This window comes from Pteronotus mesoamericanus, unplaced genomic scaffold (assembly GCF_021234165.1).
Source record: "Pteronotus mesoamericanus isolate MK-2021 breed Mesoamerican mustached bat unplaced genomic scaffold, CSHL_Meso_final contig_263, whole genome shotgun sequence".
Lineage (NCBI taxonomy): Eukaryota > Metazoa > Chordata > Mammalia > Chiroptera > Mormoopidae > Pteronotus > Pteronotus mesoamericanus.
This window is the reverse complement of record NW_026555112.1, coordinates 7,745,972-7,760,771: the sequence shown is the minus strand read 5'-3', so window position 1 is coordinate 7,760,771 and position 14,800 is coordinate 7,745,972. Positions and strand designations below refer to the sequence as shown.

Here is a 14,800-nt window from a genome sequence, read left to right as displayed (position 1 = left end):
TGCTAAATACCAGATCCTCTGCTGGGCCCTGTGGGGAATACAAAGATTGAATCACGCTAAGCCTTCCGTGCTTTATGTCCTGAAGAAGAAAATAAGACTTGTTTCCAAAAGACTTTACCAGGGCAGATGTGGAGCCTGGAAGTGCTGCATCTAGGCAGACGTGCAAACAATACTGAGAAAATTGTGTAAGCGCGTACAAATGTGAGTGCACGCTCACGCAGATGCAAAGTGAACTAGCACTGTAGGTAAAAGGTGCTCCTAAATCTGATGAGAAAACCAGAGAAGGAAGCTTTTTAGCAGGCACTTGAGTGCAATTAGCCAGGCAGACAATTTCGGTGGAACTTTGTACAAAGGTACAGCGTTATGGGGGAGTATGGTAAGCTGGGGAAATGGTTAACCATTAGGTTCTGTTGAAGCAAAAAATCCTAGAATTGGTGAATGGTTGCAAAGGAGGCAGAAGTAGACAGAATAGCTCATTAAGGCCCTTTGATGCCAGATTTGATACTCTAAGTCCATATTTATCTAAAGTGTGGGAAATTATTTGGGAGTACAATGCACATTCCAGGAAATTACCCTTAGATCACCAATCAGGACCTGTGGGAATGAGTCTAGAAATCTGCATTTTAATTAATTTCCCCTCCCACTTCCAGTTATTCTGAAACAAAAGGTTAAAAATGTAATCCTATAGGTGATGGGAGCCATTAAAAAAATTCTGAGAAGAGTGACATGGTTCACATTTGTAAAAAGGCTAGCACATAGATGTGGAAACAGAAAAGTCGACAGTATTTGTACACGTAGAAATGGGAAGTAGGAGTAAAGAATGATAGGAATCCATTTAAACACACATCTCTTCATGTCTATAATTGTATCTATGTTATCTCTTCATATCTATAATTGAATATTTCATTTTTACTTTTATCTATTGAGCACCTTCCATGTTCTAAATACTGTATTAGTTCCACAACTATAAAAAAGATAAACACTGTGACAATTCCAGGCGACTGTATTTTATGTTTTATTTTTTTCCTCCTTAAATGGACCTGGATAAACTCCACATGAGGAGGGAATTTTCTATTAGGCTATAAATTCCTTGGGACAAGGATTATCTTCTTATGATTCCTCAGTTAGTACCAGCCACTCTGATTTTCAATGGATAATCATTAATAATTTTAATACACAGTTTGAGGGCTTATTATGATCTAAGATGGTGCCAGGCATTGAAGAGCTATGCATCCCTAGATATTCCCCGCTATCTGCCAAACACTGTCATATGAATCTGGGATACAGCAGTAAACAGAACAGACAAAAATTCTGCCTTCATTAAGGTAAACAGATAATTAGTGAGCAAACAGGTATTAAGTAGCTCACAGTCAGGGTAGGCAGGGAGAAAAATGAAAAGAGATTAATAGCTAAGATATAAAGAGACAAAGCCTAGGCTAAAGTTTGCCCCAAATAAGAGCACCTAGCTCAGATTGATGAGATTAGGCCTGGCTTCTTGGAGGAACCGATGTCTCAACTGAATTTTGAAGAGGAAAGGTGGCAAGGTGAAAAATGGGGAGGAGCACTTCACAAAGAGGAACAGCACGTACAAAGGTACTAGCATTTGCAGCCCAGAGATCTACAACATGCTCCAGACAAGAGCACCCTTTCCCTGGCCTACACGCCACCTATGGTGGGAGTGAGGGCTACCACTTGCTCTTTTGCAAACCTGCCTGCTTCTGTCCAGCTTCTCGCCTCCTCTCTACTACCACTCTGTGCCTTTAGACCTTCACAATTACTCCCAAACTCCCAAGTCACCCCTCATCCTTCAGGCTCCTTATGACTTACTACATCACCTTTTCTGACCACTCCCCAAATCCTAGACCCTTCGTCTAGGGGTCGAGAATTGGGTCATTAGCAAAAATCCTCATTTCTCAACCTCTTTGATCACTTTCCTCTTCCAACTGAAGTGTGACTGTTCCTTGAGGACATGGCATCCCATTCAGCCTGGGCTGCCTTTCTCTCCCACACTCCTACATTATTAGGCCAGGAGGAGGGGTAGGTGTTTTCTTTGCTTCTCCTTGCTTCCCGGTCGTTGTCCCTCCTTTTTCCATAAAAGCACCCCATACCTCTGAGTGTGTTACCTGTTATAAGATGATCTCTCGTAGCAGTCACCTCCAGCCTCCTGGGTTACTACTACTCATTCCTAGAAGTTCTTCGTTTTGAGCTTACTGCCACTGTTTCTAACACTACTATTATAATTCTTGGGATTTGGGTATGTAGAGATCATCTTTCCGGCACCCTGATCTCTCGATTCCTTCAACTCTTCTCCAGTGATCTAGTCCTCTACCCTCATTGTTTCAGGCTACTTTTTAATTGTTCTGATTTTTGGAACTTCACTCAGAAAGTTGGATTGTAGGCTTATATCCTCTAGGCTGGAAACTGGATTCATCTCTAGAAAGCTGACTGACTACTTCAAGAGAAGAAATTCAAAGGTATTTAGTTTGGGGGGCTCAACAAAACAGCAGGTAGCCTAAAGAGGGGCGTGGGAAAAGGCCTGTTGCATTTATACCCATGGGTTTTATTTTTTTTAATTTAAATTATATTTTATTGTTTATGCTATTACAGTTGTCCCAATTTTTCCCCCTTTGTCCCCCCTCCACTCAGAACCGCCCCCGCCCCCAGGCAATCCCCACGCCTTTGTCCATGGCCATGGGCCATGCATATGTATTCTTTGGCTACTGTATTCCCTACGTTGTCCTTCACATCCCTAGGACTACTCTGTACCAACCAACTTGTACTTCTTAATCCCTTCATCTTTTTCACCACTCCCCTCACCCTCCTCCCATCTGACAACCGTTGTACCCATGGGTTTTAATGTCTGCCAGTGACTAAGTGAGAACACAGAGAGGCTAATGCCATTGCAAGAATTTATTGCTTGTATTTCCCAAGAGAAGGGGGCAAGCCATGCCACACATGCCACACACACACGTAAGGGCACATAAGGGCACCACTAGACTTCGATTCAGAGGTAGACAGAAGCAGGAGCCATGAAGGCCTAGGCCAGAGTCTAATGGAATTTTTTGTGGGAAAGGCAAGGCGAGGCAGGGCCAGACAAACAGTTGAAGACTGGCTCGCATGAATGATTCTAGAGGTCTCTGGAGCATATGGGCTGTCCCTAGCTATCTGTACCTTGCTCTGGGTTTACTTAGGGCAAGGGGACATAGTCGCTTGGTGTATGAAGTTACATAAGCTAGTGGGGTTACAGATACCCCCGCTTTTCAGAAGTTCTTGTTATGCTACTTTACTAACCGAAAGAAATCCAAAGAAGATTTTAGCTTTTGTGGAAAAAGGCAAAAAAGGAAAATAGTGTTGTTTGTTTTGCAAGGAGCCAGTAGAGAGGCAATGTGCAACCCGGCACCCAAGAGTGGCCCCGCCAAGCTCCTTCTCTGGGGAACTACACTCGGCATCTCAGCATCAACCAGCCATAGCTTCGAGCTGTCTGTGCCCATTTGCGCTTTATCTCACGTATTCTGTGCATCCCTTAGCAGGAGATGTCCTAAGGTATCAAAAATAAACAAACACCAGAAAGACCTGAGAGAGCTCATAGGGTGTCACACAAAACTGGACATAATCAAGCATTTGGGCCAATGTAAACAAAATAAAGACATTGTGTGTGCATTGAACTTTGGGTCCGAGAATGCTCAAAAATTTTTCCATATAAATTAATGGTAATTACTTCTTCATTTCACACCATTTCAGCCTATGAAAGGTTTATAGGAATAGTCTTTCAGATAGAGGAGGAAACCTATAATGGGCTAGGGGCTGGCTGGTTTGCATATAAAAACGTGCTTACAAGGACGTTGTGTTATTATCTTTAGGAATTAGCTGGGAGAGGTAATCTCCCTCTCCCAGGCTCTACAAGGCCACACATGCCAGATATTCAAGAGTACAGAAAATTAAAAAATATAGTTAATATAATGGGTCCTGTAATGAATGGATGTTTAAAGGACAAATATAAAACCTAAGAAAACACACTTGCATATGTGAACTTTTAGGTAATGTATTCAGAAAGGCTCCTCTCTCCTGAGCCAAGGGTCTCATTCAATTTCTCAAGAAGTGATCACAAGGGAAGGAGTAGCTGGGGAACCTAATCATTCTTCATCCAGGCTCTCCATCAAATCTGTGTCAGTAACCCCTGAAACACTCCACCCTGTCTCTCTTCAGAGGAACTGATGCCCCAAGAAGTCCAAGTGTCTCAACTTTCCTGCCTTAGAAGGTGATGCCATCTCTTCTTTCAATCCTTACACCACTCCTTGCCTTCATCACTCATTTAATATCTGGCACATGTGTATCCTTACCTTTTTGTGACCATGTGGTATCGCCAAACTCTTTGTGGTCAGAGGTCAGTTTCCATTTCTTTAAATTCCCTTACAACATCATAGAGCTGTGCACATCATAGACAGTTAATAGCCACATATTTTTAAGTTAAGAATTTATTATAAAGGTAAAATATTTACCATGGAAAACAGAGTAAAGAAGAGGGAAAAAAATGTCACTCTTCTTAGAAGTAACCATTACCATCTTTATGGAGCCACATTATTTTATCTTAAATCCATGAAGTCAGATTTCTACCCCATTGGTGGGGGTATAAAGAGGTAGGTCTCAGTCATAAGCATTTGCTTAGCTTTGAATATACTCTATAGCACTCTGTCCTGCTCACAGAATAACCTTCTCCATTATTAAAAAAAAAAAAAATTGCAGCAAATGATGCCACTATCAGCTGCTTCTAATTAACCTCCTCTGGCTGTTTCAGTAAATGACTCAGCACCTGGACTTCTTAAAGCGGTCAGGTTTTTTTGAATCACAACCACATAAAACCACTTAACACTATTCTGAAAGTTCAACATCAACATTTGGTCCTGTAGCCTTGTTTCTAGAGTCCAAAATGATCATGTTAGAACCTTTGCTATTACCCTTTAAAAAAAATGGGCCAGGAGGTGTGAGCCAGTCAGTCTAGGAAAGTGATTCACAATATTTTCCAGTATGAGAAGCCCTTAGCAGAAAAAAATTTTGAGGATCCCCAGATGATTGTGGCTGGATATTGAATATTCATTGAACGAGCACATACACATTGCTGAGGATTTAAAATGGGAATATTAAATGGAAATGGTGAACTATATTGGGAAACCCATCTTAAAACCCCACATTTTTAATTCAAAGATTGTACTTCATACCCTTTTATTTTCCAGGCTGGGGTCTATTAGTTTTCCTGCATTAGATCCTGCCTTAGAACGTCTTGCCTTTTATATATCACATAGGCAGGAATGATTCAAGTATTCTGGTTTTCATCTGAACTTGAGCCAAACCTGGGGTCACGTAACAGATATCAAGATGACAGGCACACCTTGATATATCTGGGAACTTTTTAACCCTCTAAGGATTTATGAATGAGAGCTTCAAAATCCACTCCCTCTGAAGTGGAGGGAAGGGTTCTTTGGCAGATTCATTCTTCGTACCTGCTGATGGTATTCAGGGTGGGGAGGAAGAGACAGATGGCAGGACACCTGAGGTCAATGTCTGCTAGGATTTATGTGGGTAAATTTGATTTTGGAGCTGTCTATGTATATCTTAGGACTCCAGGAAGTAATGGCTTCAAAGGAAAAAAAGGATTTGGGTAGTGGGAAGACATATATAATATTCAGAAATCCTTGCAATAATCCCACATTCTCCCAGTTATTTGCCATGAATAGGTGGGACACAATGACCCTGGGTCTTGTAAAGATTATATCCACACATGTATACATCTTAGTTATTGTGGCAGGTGAGGGGAACGCTGGTCAAAAACAATGAAAGAATTCCAGAATGGCTCCATGGGCTTGGAGGTTAAAGTATTTGTGGGGTAAGACCTCTGATACAGCTGTATATATGACCAGGCCCTACACTTGCTCAAAATCAAGTGCCAGGGAAATCTTACTAGAGCTCCACAGATTTCAATGAGGGATACACACACAGATGTTCTCCTTGGTTCAGGCATTTTGGAGAGCAATGCATCATTAGCTGTTCGCAACACAGCTTGAGGCTCCAATGTCCAGCTCTCAGGAGAACCAGCCCTACAGAACATTTGGCAAAGTATTTAAAATTCCAGAGAATATAAATCTTAATTTAAAAAAATGTTGTAAGCTGGAAACCAAAGTGAGCTATTATATGATAACTATAATAAAATACATCTGAGTGATTTTATTTGTAATAAATACATATCTAGTTTTCATTAGTATTAGTAGATGAAGGAACTATCAATTAGCCAAGGAAACATTAAATTAAGAAAACAGGTAGAAAGTTCTTTAAAAAATAACATATTGGTCTGGTGTAAACTTAATATTAACTAAGAAAGTCATTTTTTTTACAGTTACAGTCTAAGTAAAAATGAACCAAAATGAACTAATTTGTTTAGACAGTCTATCTTCTTTTATCACTGTGGTGTAATTTGTCACTAGTTGCTTACTTCAGGGGTTACCTCTGGCTAACTTCAGGGGTTAGCTGTCTGGGGCTCATTTCCTTTATACACTGTCTCAAAAAGAGACTTCCTAAAACAATATTAGAAAGCTCTTATTTGAGATGGTTGCAGAAATTAACTTTCATTTCGGCCAGAGTCTAATCTTCTCTGAATTTAACTCAATGACAGGACAACAGTTGTGTTCATAAAAAAAGATCAAAGTTTCTTGTTTAACCACCATTAGGAGCAAAGATACCAGCAACACGTACTGCATTTTATTACAGAAGAAGGAAATAGGTACTCATCTCAATACAGCACTAAAAACGCAGTTGGTGGAAATGCTGATTTCATATATTTTTAAATAAGTTGGGCTACTCAAATTGCTTGCAAAGGCTGAGAGACCTGGTGGCGCCCCCTTTAACTTACCATTGTTTATATGAATTTTATAAGTTTATATAAGTGCTGTAAGCTCCTAGGTAGAGTATTCTGTCAAAAATTAGTTGAGAAGGCAAATAGCTCTATAACAAAGGCGTAAGTTAAACAGAAATAAGCTGATCCAAGGAAATTTCCAAGTAAATGAAACCTGATCCTACATAAGGGCCACAATTGTTTTTACTAAGGTAGTTCAAAGAACACTGAAAAGGGCAGAAAGTAGATTCAATGCTTTTGTATTTCCCATGAATACTGTGTCCACGCATGCAAAAAAAAATTGGTTACATTGAGTCTGAGTAATGGATATGTCATCCAATGTGTATTCATTTTTCCTTTTGTGAAGTAAGGTCATCAAAGCTGATATCCTAATTATTTGTTGTGTTACTGTGATTAGTTAATAAATAGTTGCTATACATTTCTTTTTAAAGATTTTATTTATTTTAGAGAGGAGGGAAGGAAGGGAGAAACTGAGGGAGAGAAACATCTATGTGCAAGAGATACATAGATTGGTTGCCTCTCACACACCCCCAACTGGGGGACTTGGCCCACAACCCAGGCATGTGCCCTGACCAGGAATCGAACCAGTGACCTCTTGGTTCACAGAGCAGCACTCAGTCCACTGAGCCACACGAGCCAGGGTGGTTGCTATACATTTTAAAGTCATGTTAATTATAACAACAAAAGGACCTATGTTTTAAAGGGCATATTTCTTTAAATGTATAATTAGAAACGCATGTTAGCTATTTTGAAAACTTTTTCCAATGCCTGTTAAAATAAATATTTTTAAATCAGCAAGGTGTTAGATTAAAGAAACAGAGTGTTCTCTCTTGTCCCTGTTACTGAGCATACTGACAACTTGCAAACAATACACTGGAAGAAAATGTTGTTTCTGAGGACTTGACCAGCTTCTCATGAGGAATATGTGGAAATGGACCATCATAATGGTAACTTTTACTTCGAAAATTTTATTTGGGTTCAGAACTAAGGCTATTACTGGTATGGCATAAAGTTGGATTAAACTGAGTTTAACTTTTTGAGCTACAGAAAAACATGGGGAATAATCTGGAGCAAATACATACTTTTTCTCTCCTCAGAAATTAGTCCTGGGCACAGTACTGTCTCATAACTTCCCAATCAGCATTTCTGGGATAATGTCAGATTTTGGACAATTACAAAAAACCAGACACAAATGTGCAAACCAGATTTCAATTTCTTCTCCACTGACATGAGATTTAAAACAGCAACAGGAACATTTCTAAGTCAGTGTCAATATGTAGTCACAAATTACCAAAGTAAGAAACAAATTGGAGTGCATGGGTGTGCGATTTTGTGTTTTGGCCTGGGACAGACAGCGAAATATTCGCAATGTACAAGCCCAGTCATAAAAATAAAATGGGACTTATGATCCCATCATTTTGAAAAAGTAGGATTTAGTTCTGACATCTTGCAGATTTGTGATATCCTGACTTTTGTTTCAACAGTCCTAAATAATACAAGTTTTAGAACATAAGTACAACTTATTCTTTTCACAATGTTTGTGAGTGAAGCAATCCTGAGGAAAACTTAATTTCAACAAAAGAGAAACCATCTCAGACATATTTATAAACATGGAAAAACTAAAACTTACTGGGACACACACACACATACAGATCTCATGTTATTTATCAGGAAGATGTGATGAACAATAACTAATTGCCAATCAAACATTTCTTACTGACCTAGTCTAACTTAAATGTAGTTTGCTGAGAACAATACTAAGGAAAAGGAATATCATTACACCATTTAAAGAAACTGAATATACTAAAGTTTTACAACAAAGTAGAAATTGGAAAATTGTTGCAGAGCCTGTATGTTACAGATGTTACATATGTCAATAGAGGTTACAGATGTCAATGCTTACTCGGATACAATGTATACCATTTCTGAAACTAAGAGGTAAAGATATTTTTCTCATTTCTTAAGAATGTCTTACCTCAGAGTCACTGTGTTAGTTTACAAATGGAACACTGCCTACCTCTCTTTGGCATACTATGTCTATTAAACGACCACCATGAGTTATTTTTCCTCTCACAGTGAGCTGTCCAACTGGGTGATTTCATCAGAAAACTTTTATATTTAGGTAAACTCTTATGCTGGATAATCCATACCCTAGATAACTAAGCCCAACATACTCATATCTCCAATCTCCATCCCTGAATACAACCCACAGAATTCCTAAGTCAACTTTTCTAAGTATAAGGCAATTTTCAAATAGATTGGCCAAAGTTGTCATTTCAAGATGTGTCCCTTATTTTTGAAATATATCCTGAAATGACAAATTCTTACAGATTCTTTGGCGTATCCTGAGGCTAGGGCTCTCTGTCCCATGGGCTCTCTGTCCCATGCGCTCTCTGTCCCATCACAGAGACTGTTGCTGGGAATTAGGTCAAAATTCTCTGCCCTGTGCCTTTTTAAGTTCAAAGTCCGCTTAGGAAGGGGTAAATGAAACAATTTCTTATTATTTGGTAGTAATATTTTATTGTATCAAATAATTGATATGGAAATTGCTGTGCTATATAATTTTTCATTTGTACTTTAGGGCATATAACAGCTGATACCAAACATAAATGATTATAAAACTTTACTAAAATTTTTTAAATACCTGTAACATTTCCCTATATCTTCAAGATAATTTTCTTGATTTTGTAAGATACTTATTATAAGACATCTTATGAATATAGAACTTGAGTAAAAATATTTATTTGCATTATTAATTAGAATAAAATTCCAATTCCTCAAAAATGAGAACTATATATTCCTGTAATGTAACTTAATACCTAAAAATCCCTGCACTGTGTGGCAGACACTTGTTAGGTATTTTTATTCACCTTTACTTGATTCTCAGAGTAACTCCATGAGACCCTGATTACTATCTCTATTTTAGAGGAGGAAATGCAGCTTTGGTGAGGGCATTAACCCACAAGTATGCAGAGTTTGTAAGAATTTATTTAATTCTCTACCTGACAAGCAGAACCCTAAACTTCCACTCTTCTGATTATATCACATGTCACAAAAACATGGTAACTGCCTTATATAATATTGATTTCAATGAGCTTTGAGATGGTGAATACAGTTCTTTTGCCACTAGATGTCATCTCAAAAACATTTAAATTTCTTGATAAGAATGGAGAAAATTCATAAAAGGCAAAGGCTGTTAAAAGGTATTACATGATAAGTCATTTTCAAGTTAAGCTTTATCCCATAAACCAGGTGTTTTAAGAATGTGGAGAAGTATAGTCAAAAGTAATTTGCATGTAGTAAATAGGGTTGAGTAAAATAATCAGTCATTTTTAAGAAATTAAAAATTTCTTTATATTAAATTGAATAACCTTTAATAATTCCTGAAAAAGTTCTAAAATCCCTGCATGTAATAGATTTGTTAAAAAAATGCGCACACACACACACACACACATTCAACAACTTCCAGAGTAACACTAAAAGGCCTTTTCATTCTTTGGTAAATATTCATCCCTGAGAATTAAGAAAACAGCATATATTTAAAGCACAGAGGACAGGATATACTTTGGATAATCCTGTGATAAAATCAAGAGCATTATGTTTCCCTAGTCATCTCTTTTCTGGAGCTGCTGAGTCAATTATAGTCTTAAAAGACAATTAAAAAACGTACATACACACACATATGCACATTTAAACAAAGTAGAAAAATAACTTTTCAAACCATCAACATTTTATTTAACAAAAACAACTGGGACACGTCTAGAGCTTATAGTGTATTTGATATAAAAATATGGAATTCTCCAGAATATATGCTAAAAATACAAAACTTACGGATCTAAACTAGACAGAAAATTTATTTTACATTTCAGTTACCCAAAACGACAGCTTATGGTCTCCTCCAACTACACATAGTGGGAGAGTTCTATGCCAGGAAAGGCCGGATCCAACAGCTACAGAACCAATGAGGATGGGCTATAAAATAAGTAAAAAATTAAAGACACTCAATAAATCACCAAAGTTAATAAACAAAAACTACCCTTCAAAAATAAAAAAAGGCGTTAATACACTGTCTTTATTTATGGTGGAATTAGAAAATATGCTCCCTCATAGGTAAAATATGCATTATTTGTTTGCAGCTGGCTGGAGTGAAGGATACAAATAATCCATGAATAATTGCTGCAGCCCAGACTCAAATATTTTTGCAGCCTAAATGAACCAAGCAAGCAAAATTATTATATTTAAGTGAAGGAGAAAATACAACAGGAGAAATAAAATGTTTCTTATATGAGTATTGACAAAAAGTCTATTGCCACTGGTGATATAAACATCGAAAAATGCCTTCTCTTTCCAATTTGATCAAGTAACAGAAATTCATAAATATCTCTAGTTACACATTACAACTTTGGGGGCTATCAGCAGAAAAGTAAAAAATACAAATTTAAAAACATATGCCACAAAACATCTCCCTGTTACCTGAGGGTGTCCTAAATGATGGATTTGGAACTGGCTTGCCATTTTGCCAGGATAACCAGTAGTTGCAAACAAGTATTCGTTAATTGTGGACCACCTACAAAAAAAATGGGTAAAAATAAGTATAGTATCTTACAGATAACTGCAAACTTTTCTGAAACAGGTTACCTTTTTTTTTTTTTTGCACAAAACAATACTTTTCTAACCCTAAATTTGTTAATATGGCTTTAAAGTTGGACTGGGAATTCCAGGGAAGTTAACTATATTTTTTCATTCTGTGACTATTTATTGAGTGCTTATTGCGTGCCACTTAGTTAAGTTCCAAAGTTACCCAAGCTTAGCAGTTCCTTTTTTATAACCAAAGGGTTGACAGCAGGGTAGGATATACAAACAAGCCATCAGATATGAAATATCTCACAGTACACTACGCTAAGAAAACACATTTACTGTGGGATGAGGCTATGATGCCTGGAGCGCTGGAAGTCATCTTGTCACTGTGAAGCAACAAGCCCAAAGCCTCGCCACTGACCATGGCAGAGGGCAAGGTCTGAGCCCTTGATGACACTGGGGAGCTACTAAACCATCCCTGAGACTGCCTCCTCCAGACCTCTTGTTGAGTGCCACAGTTCATTGATTTTAAAATGTATATTTGCTCACATCTCTGAAATCAGGACGCATCTGACATTCTATGGCATTCTTACATTTAATTGAATATAATATTAGGTTTGAGGTATTATAGCATATAATAAATGTTCTACTGGTTTTCGTCTCTATTAGTAAGTTTTCCTGTTATGTGAAGCTGAAAGCACCCTCAGACTATACTGTACAATGGAATATTATGCAAAAATGAATGAAAAACAAGGTAGACAGGTATGTTAATTTAAGCGAAAAAAAGAACAAGTTGCAGGAATATAATATCTAGCATGTTCTCACTTAGCACAAAAAAGTTTATATGTATAAATATGGGTCCACCTACATTTTATATCTTGATCAGGACAGCAATAAGAAAGCATATGCTCCAGATTGTGGGGGTGGTATTCATACAGTGGCAACATATTTTGTGTTTTTAAAAAACCATTGAAAAACAAATCACTCCCTTGCCTAAGCCAAAAGACAAAAGCAAAAACGTAGGGAAGCAAAATAGCTATTTATAAAAATATCAGAGAAAAAAAGACAACTCCCAAACATTCAAACAAACAAAATCCCAGAGCAAAGAAGAGGTTTGGGAAAGTATTCCAGGTGGTGGCACAGCATGAACAAAGTAACCAGACTTAAAATATCAAGTTGCAACTCCAACATTACCTAAAAACGCAGGCTCGATCCATGTGGGCAGGTCTCTTAACTTGAGGGTAACTAAAAGATAATATTTTGGATTTTAGGAATTGTGTGCTAATCTCAAGTAGAAGAACTTAAATTAAGGTTTAAAAGGTATTTTCTTTTTAAAGGACACAATATCCAATATACATAAACTGTGACAAAAATTCCAAATAAGCACTGGATTAAAACAGATGAAATATGATAAAGACACAAGCATGATGGAGAACCACTATAAAACATGATCATTTAACAGGGTCAGTGTTTTTCTTCTTTTTTTTAACATTAGTAAACACTGCTCAGATCAAAGACTTCCTCTGCATTGCTCTTTCTGGGTTATACTCAAAGTAAAGCTGCAAAGCACAGATACCCATCTCTGTTATATAAAAACCATAGCTCTGGCCCTTCTACAGGAGAAGCTTGCTTTGCCCTACAGTGAGGGCCCAGTATACAAGAGTGGCTCAATGAGTCATTCAACAGTGACTGATGTTTGGTAAGCAATAAATGTACTATGAAAGTACCTGGATCGAGTAATATCCCAAATTAACCAGTCATTTCCTGCAACAGCTCCAACTTTGAAGGTGTTTTTTAAGCACCAGTGTGCTGACATTAAGGGCATCTGTTCTGATTCAAGAGATAAAATAGCCTGTTGGGCCGTAAGATCATAAAATCGGATTGTTCCATTCTTCTCTGCAACCATCAGCTGTAAGACAGAAAAATAAAGAAACTTCAACCACCTAATTCACCTAATTTGAGAAGTAGCAGAGATCCAATTTACATAGTAAAGTTTAAACATTTGCATACATTATAAATGGAAGATCAAATGCAGAGGAAGTAAAAAAGATTATGTAAAACTTTTTATCAAATATATAAAAAGAACCTTACAGAAAATTGGCAAAAGAAAGACTCAAGAAAATTTGGTACAGTTTTAAATTATGCATGGTCCTCAGAAATAAGTCAGTCTAAGCATTCATTCTGGGGAAAGTTACCCTTAGGTTATATTGTCTAGAAAGGATAGAGCAGTGTGTGTCCAGCAAAAGAGCTCTATCTACATGTTACATATTGTTATGCATCATAAGTTTATTTCCAGAATGGAAGGCAGCATGGCCCAGTTAAAGAGCAGAGACAGGCCAAGTGAGCAAGACTATCTCCTCCATTTAAAAGGTGAATGACCTGGCCAAGTTATAAGGCTTGACTGGAGGCCTCCTCATTTCTAAAGCGGGTATGTGAGGATGAGAAGAGCTACAGCATTGCTGTGGTGATTCAATGAGTAATGTACTTAAAGCATCCAGTACAATCCTTGACACATAGCAGCCACTCAATCAATAGTAGTTGCTATTACTTCCATATTCCCTTCACTTTAAAATACTGATTTAAGACTTCCAATAAATTAATCAGTTTCTTTTCTCTTTCCCTCTCCTTATTTAAGAAATACTTTATCAAATGCACAAAATAATTATTAGGTGTTATGAATTAATACATTTCATTTAGAACTGTTTTGGCACGGAGCAGGTACTCAAAACACACGAGCTATTATTACAGGTTGAAGTCAGAGTGAAAACAGCTCTAGCAAAAAAACAATTTTTTTTTTTGTTATTTACTATTTCTAAAACCGTGCTCGATTGTGATAACAGAATTTTGTTGTTGTTAGAACAGACAGATTTGAAAAGTTAAGCTTGGAAACTGCTGGATTTGCAAATGTTATGGGGAGTTTTTTCCGTTAGGACTTCTCAGAACCATAAACAATAATACACACTGAATTTCATGGGTGAAGTACCTTAACTAGTACAAAACCAGACTGAGGTCAAATCTGTGTGATCTTGTGGAAATTATTTAAAAACCTGTTGGTGTTTCAGTTTTCTTATCTGCATAATGGATAGGATACTATTACCAACTTCAGAGTGTTTTGTGATAATTACATGAGAGAACACATGTGAAGTACTCAGCACAGTTCCTGGCACTGAGAAAGCATTCAACAACTGTTGATCGTTACGCCTCATTTCATTTAGTGGCTCTCTAACCTCTTTTCTCTTAAGGTCAGAAACTGAAAGGTCCTCAGTCCCAATTCTCTAATCCCATGACATCCTAAACTCCTGGTTCTCTATCACTGCC

At 37.5% G+C, this 14,800-nt stretch overlaps 1 protein-coding gene across 1 annotated transcript in view; it reads right to left on the bottom strand.

Moving 5' to 3' along the window:
- Window positions 1-10,660: 10,660 nt before the first annotated feature.
- The window catches only part of NUP37 (nucleoporin 37), a 42,660-nt gene continuing 38,520 nt past the window's right edge, over window positions 10,661-14,800 (bottom strand). The window contains exons 7-10 of the mRNA XM_054574468.1: window positions 13,210-13,391; window positions 12,677-12,727; window positions 11,378-11,471; window positions 10,661-10,876 (exon numbers count right to left, since the gene is read on the bottom strand). Coding sequence (XP_054430443.1) covers window positions 10,763-10,876; window positions 11,378-11,471; window positions 12,677-12,727; window positions 13,210-13,391 — 441 coding nt within the window. The 3' untranslated portion in view covers window positions 10,661-10,762. The remainder of the gene's footprint in view (window positions 10,877-11,377; window positions 11,472-12,676; window positions 12,728-13,209; window positions 13,392-14,800) is intronic.